Below are 15,033 nucleotides of genomic sequence, written 5' to 3' on the forward strand. Positions count from 1 at the left end.
TGAAGAGGATTTATGTAAATTTGATGTACGTACGGTAGCTCTGTCTAATCTAGTAAAAAATCCCAGATATCCTGAAATTCTTTTAGGTTCAATACCCGTTAACTGAATCTTTCGTATCCTGCATCCTTTGTGAAGGCTAGTCCATTCAGATAAATGTGGTGTGAAGGTATGCTGCTACTGTTCTAGGATTCTTCGCTTCTTAGTCACTTCCATGTACTTTCTCCTGGGACCTCAGTCAATTTATTTAGTACTTCCCAGGATAGCAAGTGGTATTGTTCTGTTGATGACCACCTTTAAATTTGTTTTACTTATTCAGTGATTCTTTTCCAGGAATCAGCCACTCCTGGGTGTGACAAACGTATACAAGGCAATATTAGGCTACACATAAGAGCCAGGCTCTATCAGTCACCACCAACGCAAGTTGAAATTTTTAAGTCCTAATGTATGAATCCTCTCTAGAGTTATTTTAATAAAAAGGTTTTTCATACTAATAAAATGCTAGTTTTGCACTAGCATATCTGACAATGTAAGAGTTTACTAGAGCAGGTTTAAATGTAATCCAGTCCGGTGTACATAAATGGTTTGTTTAATCAACAAAAGTCAGATACGTTAGTGTAAATAAGCATTTCTAGGCTATACTACCATATTCATTTCATTGTAGTTTAAGAAGCAAAATTTGAACTTTTGAGACTTGAAGTGAATATCTATCCCAGGTTTGGTTTTGTTAATTTTTTTGGAGACCTTTTATTGGACATGTGAGCAATCCATTTAAAATTAATGTTTTTGGCACTTTCATGGTTTGCATCTAAGGCTTTAGAAATAGTTAAATTAACGTCTCAAAAATGTATTAATTGGCCAACTTAAACAAAAGTGTTTTAAGTCTAGAGGTAATAGGTAAAACTGTATCAATCAAAAGAAATTCCAGATTTGAGAGGGTGTACCACCAGTTTAATGCTTTGAACCCAAGAGCTTTTGTAAATCTGTAGACTCTGTTCATCAGCTATAAATCTGAAGGCAAGGCTCAGTACATAAAGTAGAATGAGATAATTGAAAGACAAGATTTTACCGTGTCTTGTAAATCAGCAGGAGTGGTGGTGTTGTTTTTTTAAATAGGATGTGAAATCTTATTTGTTGCTAGGACCATGAGTAAAGAACTGGTGGAGTGCATAAACAACTGTACAGGATTGGTTTTGATGGATGCTGGCTTAACAGTACCCATCATAGGAACTTTGGCCGCAGTCCTGCTGAGAGAACTAGGTAGGCAGGCCCTTTTGCCGAGATGAGTCCCAGTGAAGTCAATGGGGCTCTGTGCGTTTCTCATTGTAGAATTCGGACCGCTGTTGTTTAAGGTTTTTTTTTTTTTTTTAAATCTAATCACCATCATCACATAAAAACATCATTTTAACTGGAATTCTGTTTATTGGAAATGTATAGCTAAAATTTAGGAAAATTCTCTTTTTTACTAATTTTAATGAAATATTGAATCCATATGCACATCTTCTATAAACTAGAGAACAGCTTTCTTGGAATTCTATAGTCTAATCAGTTCCTTTGTTATAAAACTCAATTCTATTTCTTTTGTATTCAGGTAACAATATCAGAGTCCTCTTATAGCTAAAGTATCACCTTGTAAATGACTCTGGTTGGTGCTGCTTTTTACATTGTTCCTTTTTTATATTGCAAAAGTAGCCAGTTCAAATTCTGTTAAGCTTAATTTTTTTATTAAAACTTCTGTGTTTTCTCGTCAGTGCAATTAGAGCTAGATGGTGGCTTCAGCCAGGGTCCTAAGCAAGGAAAGGATGTAAGCTGCACCACTCTAGGAGAAGCTGTTACTCAGAGATAAACCTTGGGGTCTGATGGAGCCATATTGACCTCTTATTAGTCTTCCTATCTTTCCTTCGCATCGGGATAGTTTGCAGTTGTTCCTTTAATATTGTTTCCTTGATAAATTGTCAGCTTTCCTGAACTCCTTTATCCCTTAGAAACTTTCTTCCCGTAAGACATTACCTACCAGTTCTTTGAGTTTGTTAAAATGTGCTTTTTTTTAGTCCGTTGTCCTTATTCTGCTGTTCTCACTCCTTCCTTTCCTTGGAATCATGAAATCTATCATTGCATGATCACTTTCACTCAAATTCCTTGAACCTTCAGATTCACAATCACTTCCTCCCTAAGAACATATCTAGTCCTCAACTGCAAATATAGCTCACTGGGGAAGCTTTTCTACTGGGAAATACGATGTTATTGTCAGCACTCAGTGATCGTCAACAGGATTAATTAATTATCACATCAAATATATCAGTTAATTTAGAAGAAAAAGTTGTCAGTGCTCTCTAATCGTGAGCAATTAAATTATAATATTTAGAAAGGATTCTGTACAATGAGGTGGCTGTGATAGTTAAGGTTGCATAATGGTTTCCCTTCTTCCCCATCATAGAAGGTGGTGGGGACTTCCACTGTACATGTCTGCCTCTGTACAGGCATTGTGCTACTAGGGCTGGTGAGTGAACAGGTACCCAGCCTTGCTCCCTCCAATTTCTGCTGCTCTTTTGACAGTTGCCAGAGCCTCTGGCCTCTTGGAATGGTCAGGCTGCACCTCAAGATGGCGGTGGAGCTCTTGCCTGTGGAGGGAGTTGTTGAAGCAAAGTCCGGGATCTGGAGGAATGGGCAGGGGGAAGCCCAGCCTACCTCTTTCTCATTGTTTCTGCTCTTTTGGCATGTCTGCTTCATACCCAGATGTATATTTTTTTCATAATATGTATGTCTCTTACAGATTGTTAAACTGGCTATTTATAGAATGCTTCCAAAGAACCTGCACAGAAGAACTATGATGCAGAGGCTGCACCTCTTTCCAGAAGATGTAAGTCAGTAGCTGTACTTGGTTATGTTCTGATTTCTCATGCTTTGAGGAAGTATAGATTTAATTATAGAAATATCTCCCTTCATGAGAAAAAGCAGCTTGTTTCTTTTATAGCTAAAGACAGTTTGAATATTAATGTTTTTTCTTTATAACTTCATACAGCTCTGAAGATTGTCATGCATTAGAAGGCTTATTGTTCTGTATTTTGGCTAAAACAAAGGGCCTTTTACTGTACAAGATTATTCCTAACTGGAAATCAAGATAGAGTACAGTATCTGTAAACTTTGGTTCCATGAACTGGTTTTCAAAATTTAAGGCTTGGTCTACACTAGAAAATTAAGTCAGCTTAACTATGTCACTCGGGGGGTATGAAAAATCCACATCCCTGAGCGGCATAATTAAGTCAATTTATTCCCCAGTGTAGACAGCGCTAGGTTGACAGAAGAATCCTTCCGTTGATCTAGCTACCAACTCTTGAGGAAGTGGATTACTTTCACCAATGGGAGAACCCCTCTCGTCACTGTAGGTAGTGTCTACATTGAAGCACTACAGTGGAGAAGCTAAGTTGTCAAGCATAAAAATGAGTCTGTGAATTCACAAGCCATGGGAAAAGTCTCCCCAAGTTATTTCCAGAACCCCAATAAAATCTCCATAAGCTACTAAGAATCTTCACTGAACTGTTCAAGGTTCATCAAGCTTGCTTCTCAGGGAGGGACAGAACTTGCTAAATTACATCACAAAGCATAATGCATCCATATAGGAGGGAGTTTGAGCCCCGTTGCTCCCAAACCAGAAGGTACTCATTCACCAGACTACTCCACTAATCAGTATGTATATTAACGTCCGGTTCTGGGGTGCAATCCAGACTAGTGAAGGGTTGTGCCACTGTCTGACATGTAACCCCGAGTGCCTCAAAATGCTCTGCTGCTGTAGCTCTCATGGCTGGATGCTTCCCGCCAGTTTTCAAGCATGCCCTGAGTGTCTTTGTGTTAAGCAGCCCTGGTTTAGCACTCTGATTCCAGCAGCCTACTTGCAACATCACCGCCACACTTTGGTCTCCCCCAGCTTTGGTTACACCGCAAGATGATCCCAACACCCCCCAGTCCTGAATTTTCCCAAAACTGTGTGCTCTGCAATGTTCATCCCTCTCTTCGACCATTCAGAGAGAGAGTCAAGTTCATTTGTTCCTTTAAAGAGACAGTACCCAGCAGCTTGCCACATTAACTGGCGTTAACATTCACTTCAAATCAAGCACAACACTAGGACGGTTTAGATTAAAAGAAAAACAAGTAAAATAAAATTAGATGGGATTTTAAGTGGGTCACGTATAAAGGATAGAGTTAGGAATGGTTACAAGCAAATAAAAGTGAAAAATGCTTTCTAGAGGTTAAATCTTAACAAAGCAAACCACAGCCTTTGATCAAGGTAGTTTCCTTACCAATCTACCTACCAGTGAAATGGCTGACCAGCCCGTCAGGATCTCCCATAGAGTCCAAAGTGCTTGGTTCCTTTGTCGTCTAAGGTGAAAGATAGCTTTGGGTTCTTCACCCATTTCTTTTATAGTCCAGTGAAGCTTTGAAATGGCTTCTTTTGAAGGGTACCCCCAAAAGTAAAGTGCATTCAAACTGGGGGGAAGATGACATGGAGTCTGGTCATGAAGGAAGTTCCATGCTGGTTTCTTTCCGCTCTGGTGTTTGCTAAAATGCATATTGATTTGTTTTTTCAAATCTTCTCCCCTTGCTATGATGCTGAGTGATTGTCTCCTCCCCGGTTGGTTTGATGGTCCTGTTTATCTTTTATGTAAATTGGATTTCCTTTGTCTTAATGTACCTTGGAAATACCTTCCAGGTGGCAGAACAACATTCCTTTATCTAGGGTGTGGGTAACTTTAGCCCTGCCTGGCATATACACTTTGATAACATACTTTTCATTATGTTTGTAATTTGAATTTGCCCTCCATACATACACCACACAATAATGTCAATGATCAGTATGTTGTTAGCTTTTTATTGATATCTTACACGACACCTACTAGATACAGGTAATAACATTAGTGAGTTGACATACATTCAACTGGTCAGGCCTGCTGAAACTCGCTACCAAATGCCAATGAGCATCTTGCAGATGCTGTTAGGGTCACAATTAAAAATGTTGTTCCTGTACTAAGAGTAATTGTAATACTATAAATTGTGCTTGGGAGCCAACGCACAGCAGCCTTACACTGGAAATAACAAATGTAGCATGTGTACTCAGAGAGAAAATATGAGAGCGGTGATCAGGAAAAAATGCATATGTTTATTCTGTTTCCTTTCTCTGTCTTAAATGAAGTAAAGATGCATGTTAGCGAAAGAGCTAGAATATTACTTTCCATATGAGGTATTTTAAGTCAAGCAGTGACCCATAAATATATTGTGAACATGACAGCTGTGGTTTCTGGGGAAAACACAGAGCCTGATTTATATTTTCATTTTTGTCAAGGTTATAACCCAATAGTGTATATAGATCTTTCTAGCAACAATATGTGAAGCATGTTTCTGTGCTTTATTAAATAAATGCCAACACCCAGATCTTTAGTGCTTAGCGTATGCACTATTGTCTTGGGGTACAATCCATAGAAAGCATGGCAGTAAAAAGAATTTTTTTTTATTGGCATTTTGTGTAGCAAAAGTGTGGAAAAGTAAGCTTGACTGTGAGCTGGATTAAGGAGATCAAAATCATATTGTGTATATACCTTTAGTGTCTGGTAACATCCTTCCCCCCCCAAATCAAACTGTTACATAGATTATTGATACCAGTAAAAGTATTAATCTCTTGAGTTTCATTTCTTGGAGCAAGCTTATTATTTCTGAAGGATTGATGAGTACGATCTAGTACATAATGCTAACTGACTTGCATCTGACTGCCTTTCAGACTACTTCTGTCCTTCGGCCTTTAACCTTTCACTTCATCAAGTCAGTTACTATTGTCTGAAATTACTTTGAGATGCTTTGCCGTTTATTCCCAGGTTTGAACTCCAGTGAATGGGTGACAGGGCTCTTTTTCTGAGGAACTCAGTCATGCGTCTGGTGGGAATGGAGTTCTGTCTGGTCCTGTAATTGTATTGGGATTTCTTTGCATTATATTGTTTAACTGTTACTTTTTTTTTTTTTTTAAAAGACATGTCAGCAGCTTGGATTGGCGTGTTATAGATGTTGATATGTTTAATTACAGTCAAGACTGTAAACAGCTTTTCTGGATATATGTTGTCAGGTTCTCCTGCTAAATGGTCTGTATTATATTTCTTCAAATTCCAGCTCAGCTAGAGGTACTAACATTATTTTGCAGTAGTCTCAATTATGTTGATTAGATGGGTTGATTCATTTAGCACTGAATCCACTGGACTGGTGGAACAATGTTCTGAAAAGCGTACCTACACACAAATACAGTATTTAGGATTCCTCTTTGGAATTTCAGTGCTTGCAGGGAAGATTTATTGCTTAAAAACTGGAAAGCTGAGAATCATTTATTATCTTCTACCTCAGGTTATCCCAGAAGACATACGTAATAATCTTGTAGAGGAGCTTTCTCAGCCACGCCGAATCCCCAAGAGGCTAGATGAATACACACAAGAAGAAATAGATGCCTTCCCAATGCTCTGGACTCCGTAAGTATCTTAAAAACCTTTTAAAGGACATTTATGACTGTAGATGTCATGCATCAACCTTTAAAGAAACAGATGAGAAAAAGGTTGATTACCCCTCTGAGGCATGTCAACTTTTCATATTTATAAAATATATAGTTTTGTGTTCAGTTTATACATTCAGTTATGTTTGGCTTTTTTTAGGCATAGATTTTCTGCTTGAGGAGGAAATGTCTGTAGTAGAAATAGAGCTCAGTGGCAACTTCCCCCTCTCTTTGTTTTTGATATAAAGAAGAAGTGGGGCTGAAAATTGTATCTGCCCATTCCTGGTATATGACTCATAAATGTAGTGGATTCTCATTCATAGAGAGAACTCCCTTAAACTGCAGATTGCATTGTACACCTCTACCCAGATATAATGTGGTAAAGCAGTGCTCCAGGGGGGTGGGGCTGTGCACTCCGGCGGATCAAAGCAAGTTCGATATAACGCGGTTTCACTTATAACGCGGTAAGATTTTTTGGCTCCCGAGGACAGAGTTATATCGGGATAGAGGTGTATTATACAATCTTTACACATAGTTGAAAGAAGCCTTAACTCTTTATTCTAGAAGGTGAAATAATATATATACAAATAAAATATGATTTCTCTCTGGATATTATATATGGGGAAAATTAATTTTACTAAACCACAGACCTTCAGACCGAATATTTGGCAGAAAGCATGTCATTCATTCACTTTGATGAAAACTTTCTTTTCCATGGAGACGTGTTTTTGTATCTTCTTTTCCCCACAAAGGTGCAGTAATACGTATATTACATGTCAATGTTAGAGTATGTTTCAGGTACTAGATTAAAATTCTGGTGAGGAAATTCTAGTAATGTTACAGGGAAAATCATCCCTACCACCCCCTAGTCTCTCTGTTTCTTTCTTTTTCCTTCATAACACTCTCATATTGCCCTGCTTGTCTCCTCAGGCTTTTTGGTCACAGCGCAAAAAAGTTGTATATCAAATTAAACTGTATGACAGCCTCCATTTTCAAATGTTAGTAAATAGTCATTAACATGAAAGGAAAAACAGCATTACCAGGAAACAGTGTGCTGCGGGGAAACACTACAACTAAATTATGGCCTCCTGTCCCTTAGCCTGGTGGGGGAAAGAAGCCCAGGAGGGGGAAAGCATGAGATATAACATTTGCAAAACTCCCAGCTTCCCAAAAATCTCAAGCATTTACACTCCCCAGGTCCCCTACCATTGGAGCCTTGTTACGGGGAGGTGTTCAGCACCTTGCTCCCTGCCCCACCTATGTAACATCTTGCACAGATCTTGATCTGAATATCCTGAAAGGTGCATTTACTTTGCAGCAATAATCTATGCTAATTTTTCCCTAAAAGCAAATAGAGACTGAATTTATACCAGAATTAATCCTTGATGTATCCATGAACACACTAAGACATTTGTGTGGAATATACCAAAACTTAGTGAGACAAAATATACCTAGGTGTATGTAGTTTAAAAAAAAAAAAAAGTCATGTCATCCTTTAATTCAGATTTAAAACTGGTGAATTTTAATATTGGCAGTGCACATCGTGCAGTCACTAATTATTTCTTTATTAGCGTGCTTTGTGATTTAGGAAGTGACATGGTCTTGGGGCAATGAATGAGAACAGATTCTGTGTTTTGAAATGTAACTTCTTGGGAGGATTTAAACTACCAAATGCAATGTAAAGACAACATGGAATTACCAACCAATGTAAATATCACTTTTACATTCATGACCAGTTCTACTTATTACTATTCCTAATATTTCACATTTGTGATGCATTACTGACTGAGTCCCCAGTCAGGATTAAAATCCCAGTGTGCTACACACTATATAGATGCATGTGAAGAGACAGTCTCTGCCTCGGAGAGGTTACAGTCTAATAAACGAACAATAGAAGAGAATGGGGAAGACCATATTTATATAGCCTAGCCATGCAAATGACATGATGGGTTCCAAATAATTTAAAATGACAAGGGTTTTGTTTGTTTAATATATAAATAAATATAAGTGATTCCCTATCTCAGCAAGCACTGCAGGTCCCCTACCTAGCCAGCATGGAATGCTGGGATAGGGGATTGCGGATGCTTATTTGTATCACCACTACCATTTTTAAAAGGTGATATTGAGAGGCAGCAGGCTGCCAGTGCTCTTTAAAAGGGAAGAGCCCAATATTATAAACAGTTACTCCTCTGCATAGTCCCACACTTGGTCTCATTGGTTCCAGTGCGACTACTGGTGAGAATGAGCATTCACATGAGAATAAATAGTTTGCAAGATGACACTCTTAAACAGTAGCAGCTTGTTCTGTGAGAAAGTTGGGACTGTGTCCTGCAAAGTGCTGCACACTGCTGTCAGGTGCTGATCACCCTTGAGTCCTATGGAAATCAGTCGGAGTTGAAGGCAGAGGGCAGGCGTGCTCTTTACTTTGTAGGATGAAACCGTTAGTACTTACGCTTTGACACTAGTATGTAACGGACTTACTTTTAGTTTTAATGTTTGAGTGATTGCTGCAGATTCTTAATACGGTACTGTAAATGTGATTTAGATTGTACTTCTACTTAGTAATGATAAAGCATCGGGTAATAAGCAAAAAGTCTTCTCAAACAAAGCAATTAATTGACAACAAAGAAAGGAGGAAATACATTTTAAAATAGAAAGTTCAAAAATATGTGGAGGCACATAACAAAATGTGGGCTATTGAACAGAAGAGAACATTCTACTTCACAAAAATAGTTCCATCAATAGCTCCTCAGTATAGAAAAGGAAAGGCAAACTGTTTAAAAATATTTTATTTTTACAAGTAAGAGAAAATCAGTTTTTAACATTAATTTAAATAAGGAAAAGACACTAGGCTCCTTTTAAAAATTTATTCAAACAGTATTTGCCATCCACAAAAAAAGTGCATATTTTCTATATGATAATGTAAATGGGAATATTCATCTGTCACACTTGACAGTAAATGCAAAACAAAGGATGGAACTTCTCCAAAACATAATTTAATATTTTTTAAAGAATTACATATACCCTTGAAAAATAGGACTACATAATATAAACTGGACCTGTGAGAAGGATTAATTTGTATACTGGGACAGGCCTGCACAATTCCCATTACATACTCATAACAACGACTTAGCCATGTACAATTAAGAAATCACAGTAATAAGTAGTAAAGATTTCTATTTTTTGTTTTACGTCGATATGTAGGATTTGTATACAAGTGGGGCAAATAATCTAGTAACATTCCAATAATAATCCTGTATGGGGAGATGTTTTCAACTGAAGCATGTATGAAACTTCCAATAAAAGTAATCAGTTACCTTTGTAAATTGTATGTACAACAGAAGAATCGATCCCATTAGTATAGTATTGAACACAGTGTAGAAGGGAATGAAGCTGTGTGTGTGTGTGTGTGTGTGTGTGTGTGTGTGTGTGTACATGAAACAGACATTTGGAGCTTGTGCTCGTAAGTTATAAAGATCAGAATTTGATTCCTCTTTATAGAATGTTTGCATTCCTGTATTTTCAGGGGGTGGGAAATTAGGAATGTGACATTGTGACACTTGTGTTTGTCACATCTTATCCCAGTTTGGTAGTGGCCGTATAGCTGCTGTTCAGTGACCTGTGTAAAATTATTTGATGTTCCTAATGAGCGAGCCACATGTTCACTCGGCTTGCAGCTGCCCCTTAACACTGGAACTTAGTGTGCTGAATTCCTGGGCTTTTCTTAGGTGTCAGAACCACTCAACTGGGGAGAGTGGTTACTCAGGTAACTGTAAATAGAAAAAGCATGTTTGAATAGATCCAGAGGTGCAATATACAAACACCCAAAAAAAGATTTTGCATACCTGAGAGACAACCTTTCTTCCCAGGCTTTATAAGCTGTGTCCTGCTTGATACAAATAGAGGGAAGTGTCATCAGGGCATTCTCTGTGAAGGCAATTTTCCTTGGGAGTGCTTTCCCACTCCCCCAGTTTGAATCTGTAGACCTCCAAGGCACGCTTCAGAGCCCATCTATTGCGGAGGTGTTGGGGGAGAGGGCTGAGGCAACTAGAATAGGAATTCTGTTTGGGGGATAGGGGTGGAAGTGTGGGTTGAGAGTTTTAATTCATATTGTATCTACTGACTGTTAATTACTATGCAATGTGTTGGGAGGGGCAGGAAGAGAAAGAGAAGGTTCCTGCTTTGACTGAATTTGATTTGTAGCTTTTTTTAATTGTGTGTTTCGATTTATTTCAAGGGTGCTCAAAGTTCTAGGCTGGGTGGATATTAAATAGTAAGAAAACAAAGTACTGATGCCATCCCCTTCTATACAGTTGCTATGAAAAAGACACAAATAGCTTACTCTTATTACAGCACTTTTTATCAGTAGATCTCAAAGTACTTTACATAGGAGCTGAGTATCATTATTCCCATTTTACAGCGGAGGAAACTGAGCCACAGAGTGGTAAAGTGACCTGCCCAAGATCACCCAGCAGGCCAGTGGCAGCGCCAGGACTAGACCCAGGTCTCCTGAGTCCCAGTCCAGTGCTCTGCCACTAGGAAACACTGCCTCCCTAGTAGGCAGTGGAATTACTGAACACAGACTTTACTAAGACTACTGTTTTGTTTTGGGTACCTCTTCAGAACTCAGGAACACAACATGAAAATTAAGTGTAAATCTGACGTACGTGTGAGCTAAGCTGCTAGATGTGGGTTTATAGGAAGATCTTGGTTTTTTATTCCACAAAACTTCCAAAGCTTAGGAACGTATATTTTGAATAGACAGTTTATTTAAATAAATCAGATGCATCTGATGAAGTGGGTTCTAGCCCACGAAAGCTTATGCCCAAATAAATGTGTTAGTCTCTAAGGTGCCACAAGGACTTCTCATTGTTTCTGTCTGTATATGTGTTCCAGTTTGGTCTGGGTACATTCCAGAGGCTTTCCTATAAGGAAATACAGCAAGGGTCTGACTCCTGGGAAAATGCCTTCAGTTTGCTGCTTACTCACATAGTGAGTGCCTATTTTCCAGCCAGGGGTTTTAGGTCCATGAAGAGTTTCCATTAAGAATCTCTGTATGTCAGACAATCCCTCTCTGTCTGTTTGAAGAAAAGTCTCCAAAACCCTTCTGAAACTTTAAAACTTTATGTATTGTAAACTCTGAAATTTGATTTAAGAAAACCAAACACCTTTTTAATGTTTATTTTTAGAGTAATGTTCCTGATTTCTGGCCCCAGCCTTTACATTCTGCTTCCTGGAAGGGGTTGCTGGGGCTGTTCTAAAATCATGAATAGGTTTCAACAGAGCACTACTGGGAGGCAGCTACAGCAATATCCCACACTTCATCCACCCACCCACCGCTGTAGCATAGCTCTCAGTAGATTCCGGACACTACCACACTAGCATCATACAACTCTGAAAGCAGAGAGCCATGTTATTTGGGGAAAGAAAAGTGAAGGGGTTGGCTCTTGACAGACAGCCAAGAACTATATATGTGGATGCATACGCTGCTGAATCTGTGGGTGCAGCTGCCACACAACAATTCCTTCCCAGCCTTGTGCTTCCCCAGCTCCCCAATCTTGATGGTACTTTCACTCTAAGCCACATGCAGCAGCTGTCAGAGTCGCAGGTCACCTCTTTCCCCTGGCTTCTTAGTAAAGAAGGCACATATAGGTCCTCTCAACTGAGACTCACCCCAACCTCAGTACTGCTTGTCAACTACTGTCTTCACAGCATCCACAGCAGTTTCTATCTTAAACCAGGAAGTGGAGGCTAGGGTTGGAAATATGCCCTGAGGGTGAAAGTATTTGGGAACTGAAAGTATATAGAGTTTTAAATTTGAAAGGTGCATTTAGTGGTTTAGAGCTCTGTCACTCTTTAAACATATCTACAAATATGTAAATTCTTCACATAACAGGGCCTTTTTGCTATCTAAGTCTGAAGTGTTCAATACAAAACAATAGCACAGCGTAACTGACTATAATAAAGGGGAATGCACTGTCTTGAAACCACTCTGGTGCTACTGACTGGTGTGGGTAGACAGCCTGTAAGTCCAGGCAGTTGCAGCTAGATCCCTGCTAAATATTGGCTCCAAGATCTAGGGCCATTTCTTTTGAAAATGAGGCTTTCCATTCTGCTATCCCTGGATTGACCCTGGAGCAGGGGAAAAGTTCCAAACAGCCCATATCCCTCACCCTCTTTCTTTCAATGTGCTTCAGTGTAACCACAATTCTGAAAACACGCTGAGATCTAGAGAGAGAGAGGGTTTTTTGAAAGCTGTCCCCTGCTTAGTTTTTCAGAGGAGATACACCAGAGTTTTCTTTGCCCTATAAGAACAGACATAATTGTTCCTGGTCAGCTTGTTTCATAAGCCTCATCTTCACCTAGAAAATTAGGTTGTGTTACACAACACTGAGCTGTGTTAAGTAACGTGATGGCTTAGCACACCTGTTAAGTAGGGTTACCTACAACCAAATGACATGATAATAAAACACAAACTCATCCCTGTATGTCATGTTTAACCTTTTTTTTTAAACTAACACAACTTTGCTAGTCACATATTGACACTATCTAACTTTTTAGTGAAGAAAAGCCCATAGTGACTCTCTTTGGAATATAGGATCCTGAGGATGCCCAACCCTGACCATAATAGTAGAACTGAGTTTCTGCCAGGCTTCTGCTCAGAAAATGGGGGCAAGGGGAGGGAATGTATTCAAGGTGCCTTCATGGAAAGTTGAACCTAAATTCTGAGGCAAGTGCTATCCAACTCCCAGTTTCTATGGTGCATTACACTGCGTCTCTTCCCTTTTAGTTTCTGTGATATACTACACTAAATTCTCTGCTTCTCTTTCTAGTCTCTCAAACAGCTTCATTCTCAGGAATACTTCAGGTTTCAGAGTAGCAGCCGTGTTAGTCTGTATCCGCAAAAATAACAGGAGTACTTGTGGCACCTTAGAGACTAACAAATTTATTAGAGCATAAGCTTTGTGGGCTACAACCCACTTCTTCGGATGCATCCGAAGAAGTGGGTTGTAGCCCACGAAAGCTTATGCTCTAATAAATTTGTTAGTCTCTAAGGTGCCACAAGTACTCCTGTTATTTTTAGGAATACTTCAGTAACTTCAAATAGTGATAACTAATCATAACCCTGTGATGCATTAACTAAAAGAACCAAGATAGAGCCTCCCTAAGACCCCCCTTTTTTTAACAAGAAAAAATTTCAGATAGCTTTCCTTCCTGCTGCTAAAAAGGGAGCAGAATACTTGACCCCATCATGTGAGGACATCAGAGCAATTAGTATAACATAGCTAGGTTTAAGAGACAGCTTGAAGTCCTGGTAGAAAGTAGAGACTAGAGGATAATAGTGACTAAGCTGGAAAGAGGAGTTGAGATGTCTTAAATGTAAAGCTGTTCCCTGTTGCTGTTGTAGACGATGATTTAGGAGTGTGATTTTTTTTTTCCTAAAAGTTCTATAAATTTTAGACGTTGGCAAGTTTATGATGTGAAATTCTGGGTCTGTTACCTCCAGAAATGAGGAAGCTACAGAGAAGCCAGCTGTTCGGCACAAAGAGACACCTTGTATTGTGTTAGGTATGAAAATGGTACTTCAGATATCTCCAAGGATGTGTTGCATTACAAGGGTACAACCCACAATTAGTAAAGCATGTAAAAATGCCTTTTATTCTAAAATGTAGGTATAAGGGATGTTTATTAAATGGAAAATTATAGGTCTTATTATTCTAACTGTCAGAAGAGGCTCAGAAACAAAGTTGTAAAGATAACTCGAGAGATTAATGGGCTTTTAAAATACTTTTGTGAGAATGTATTAATAAGGTATTGTAGTGTGTTTATTTGGAAGATTTTTTAAATGCCTGTCAATTATCTCAGCTAAAAGTTGTTTAGCCGCCTACAGCTATTACTTAGACTGAAGGTCTTTGGAGCAGGGACCTTCTTTTTCTGTGTTTGTGCAGTGCCTACCACAGTGGGGAGCTCCCATAATACAAAGAAATAATACCACCACCTTGGGCTGTGATCTCTTCAGATCTCACTAAGCAGGATCAGGCATGGTCAGTATTTAAAACGTTGGTGTTGTAGGAACTAGTGTTAATTCAGTGGCACTCTTTCCCTTTGTGTCAGTCCTCTTTCCTCCGAACAGATACCAGACAGCCAGTGAGTGAAAAAGCTACTCCACACTTCCCTTGCCAGTGTGGCCCATGCCTGTTCTAGAGGGTGGAAGGGAAGTTCAGTTTCTGAGACCGCTCAGTCTCAGACTGGGACTGTTGAAGTTTTCAACAAGAGTTCCAGTGGCTTTTGATATTAAGGAAGTAAAAATATATATTTTTGTATGTAGAAACTAGCTTAACAAAACATTCCGAAAGATGAAAATAATCTAATCTTGTGCTGTAGAAGCGAAGATGGAATTTCTCCCCCATGGATAGAGCATTGCACAATTAGCTACATACTTTTGAGAGGGGGTTTCCTTTGCAGCATTAGGCTTTGACCATGACAATGGCAGGGTGCCAGACAAGATGGAC

General features: G+C 39.1%; 1 protein-coding gene across 2 annotated transcripts in view; it reads left to right on the top strand.

Moving 5' to 3' along the window:
- Nucleotides 1-15,033, top strand: part of MRPL13 (mitochondrial ribosomal protein L13) — a 48,390-nt gene that overhangs the window by 24,535 nt on the left and 8,822 nt on the right. The window contains exons 5-6 of one of the 2 annotated variants that reach the window (XM_065398622.1): nt 2,771-2,857; nt 6,379-6,500. In XM_065398622.1, coding sequence (XP_065254694.1) covers nt 2,771-2,857; nt 6,379-6,500 — 209 coding nt within the window. Of the gene's footprint in view, nt 1-2,770; nt 2,870-6,378; nt 6,501-15,033 lie in introns of those variants that run through there. The other variant, XM_065398621.1, reaches the window with a different exon arrangement.

Source organism: Emys orbicularis, chromosome 2, assembly GCF_028017835.1.
Source record: "Emys orbicularis isolate rEmyOrb1 chromosome 2, rEmyOrb1.hap1, whole genome shotgun sequence".
NCBI lineage: Eukaryota > Metazoa > Chordata > Testudines > Emydidae > Emys > Emys orbicularis.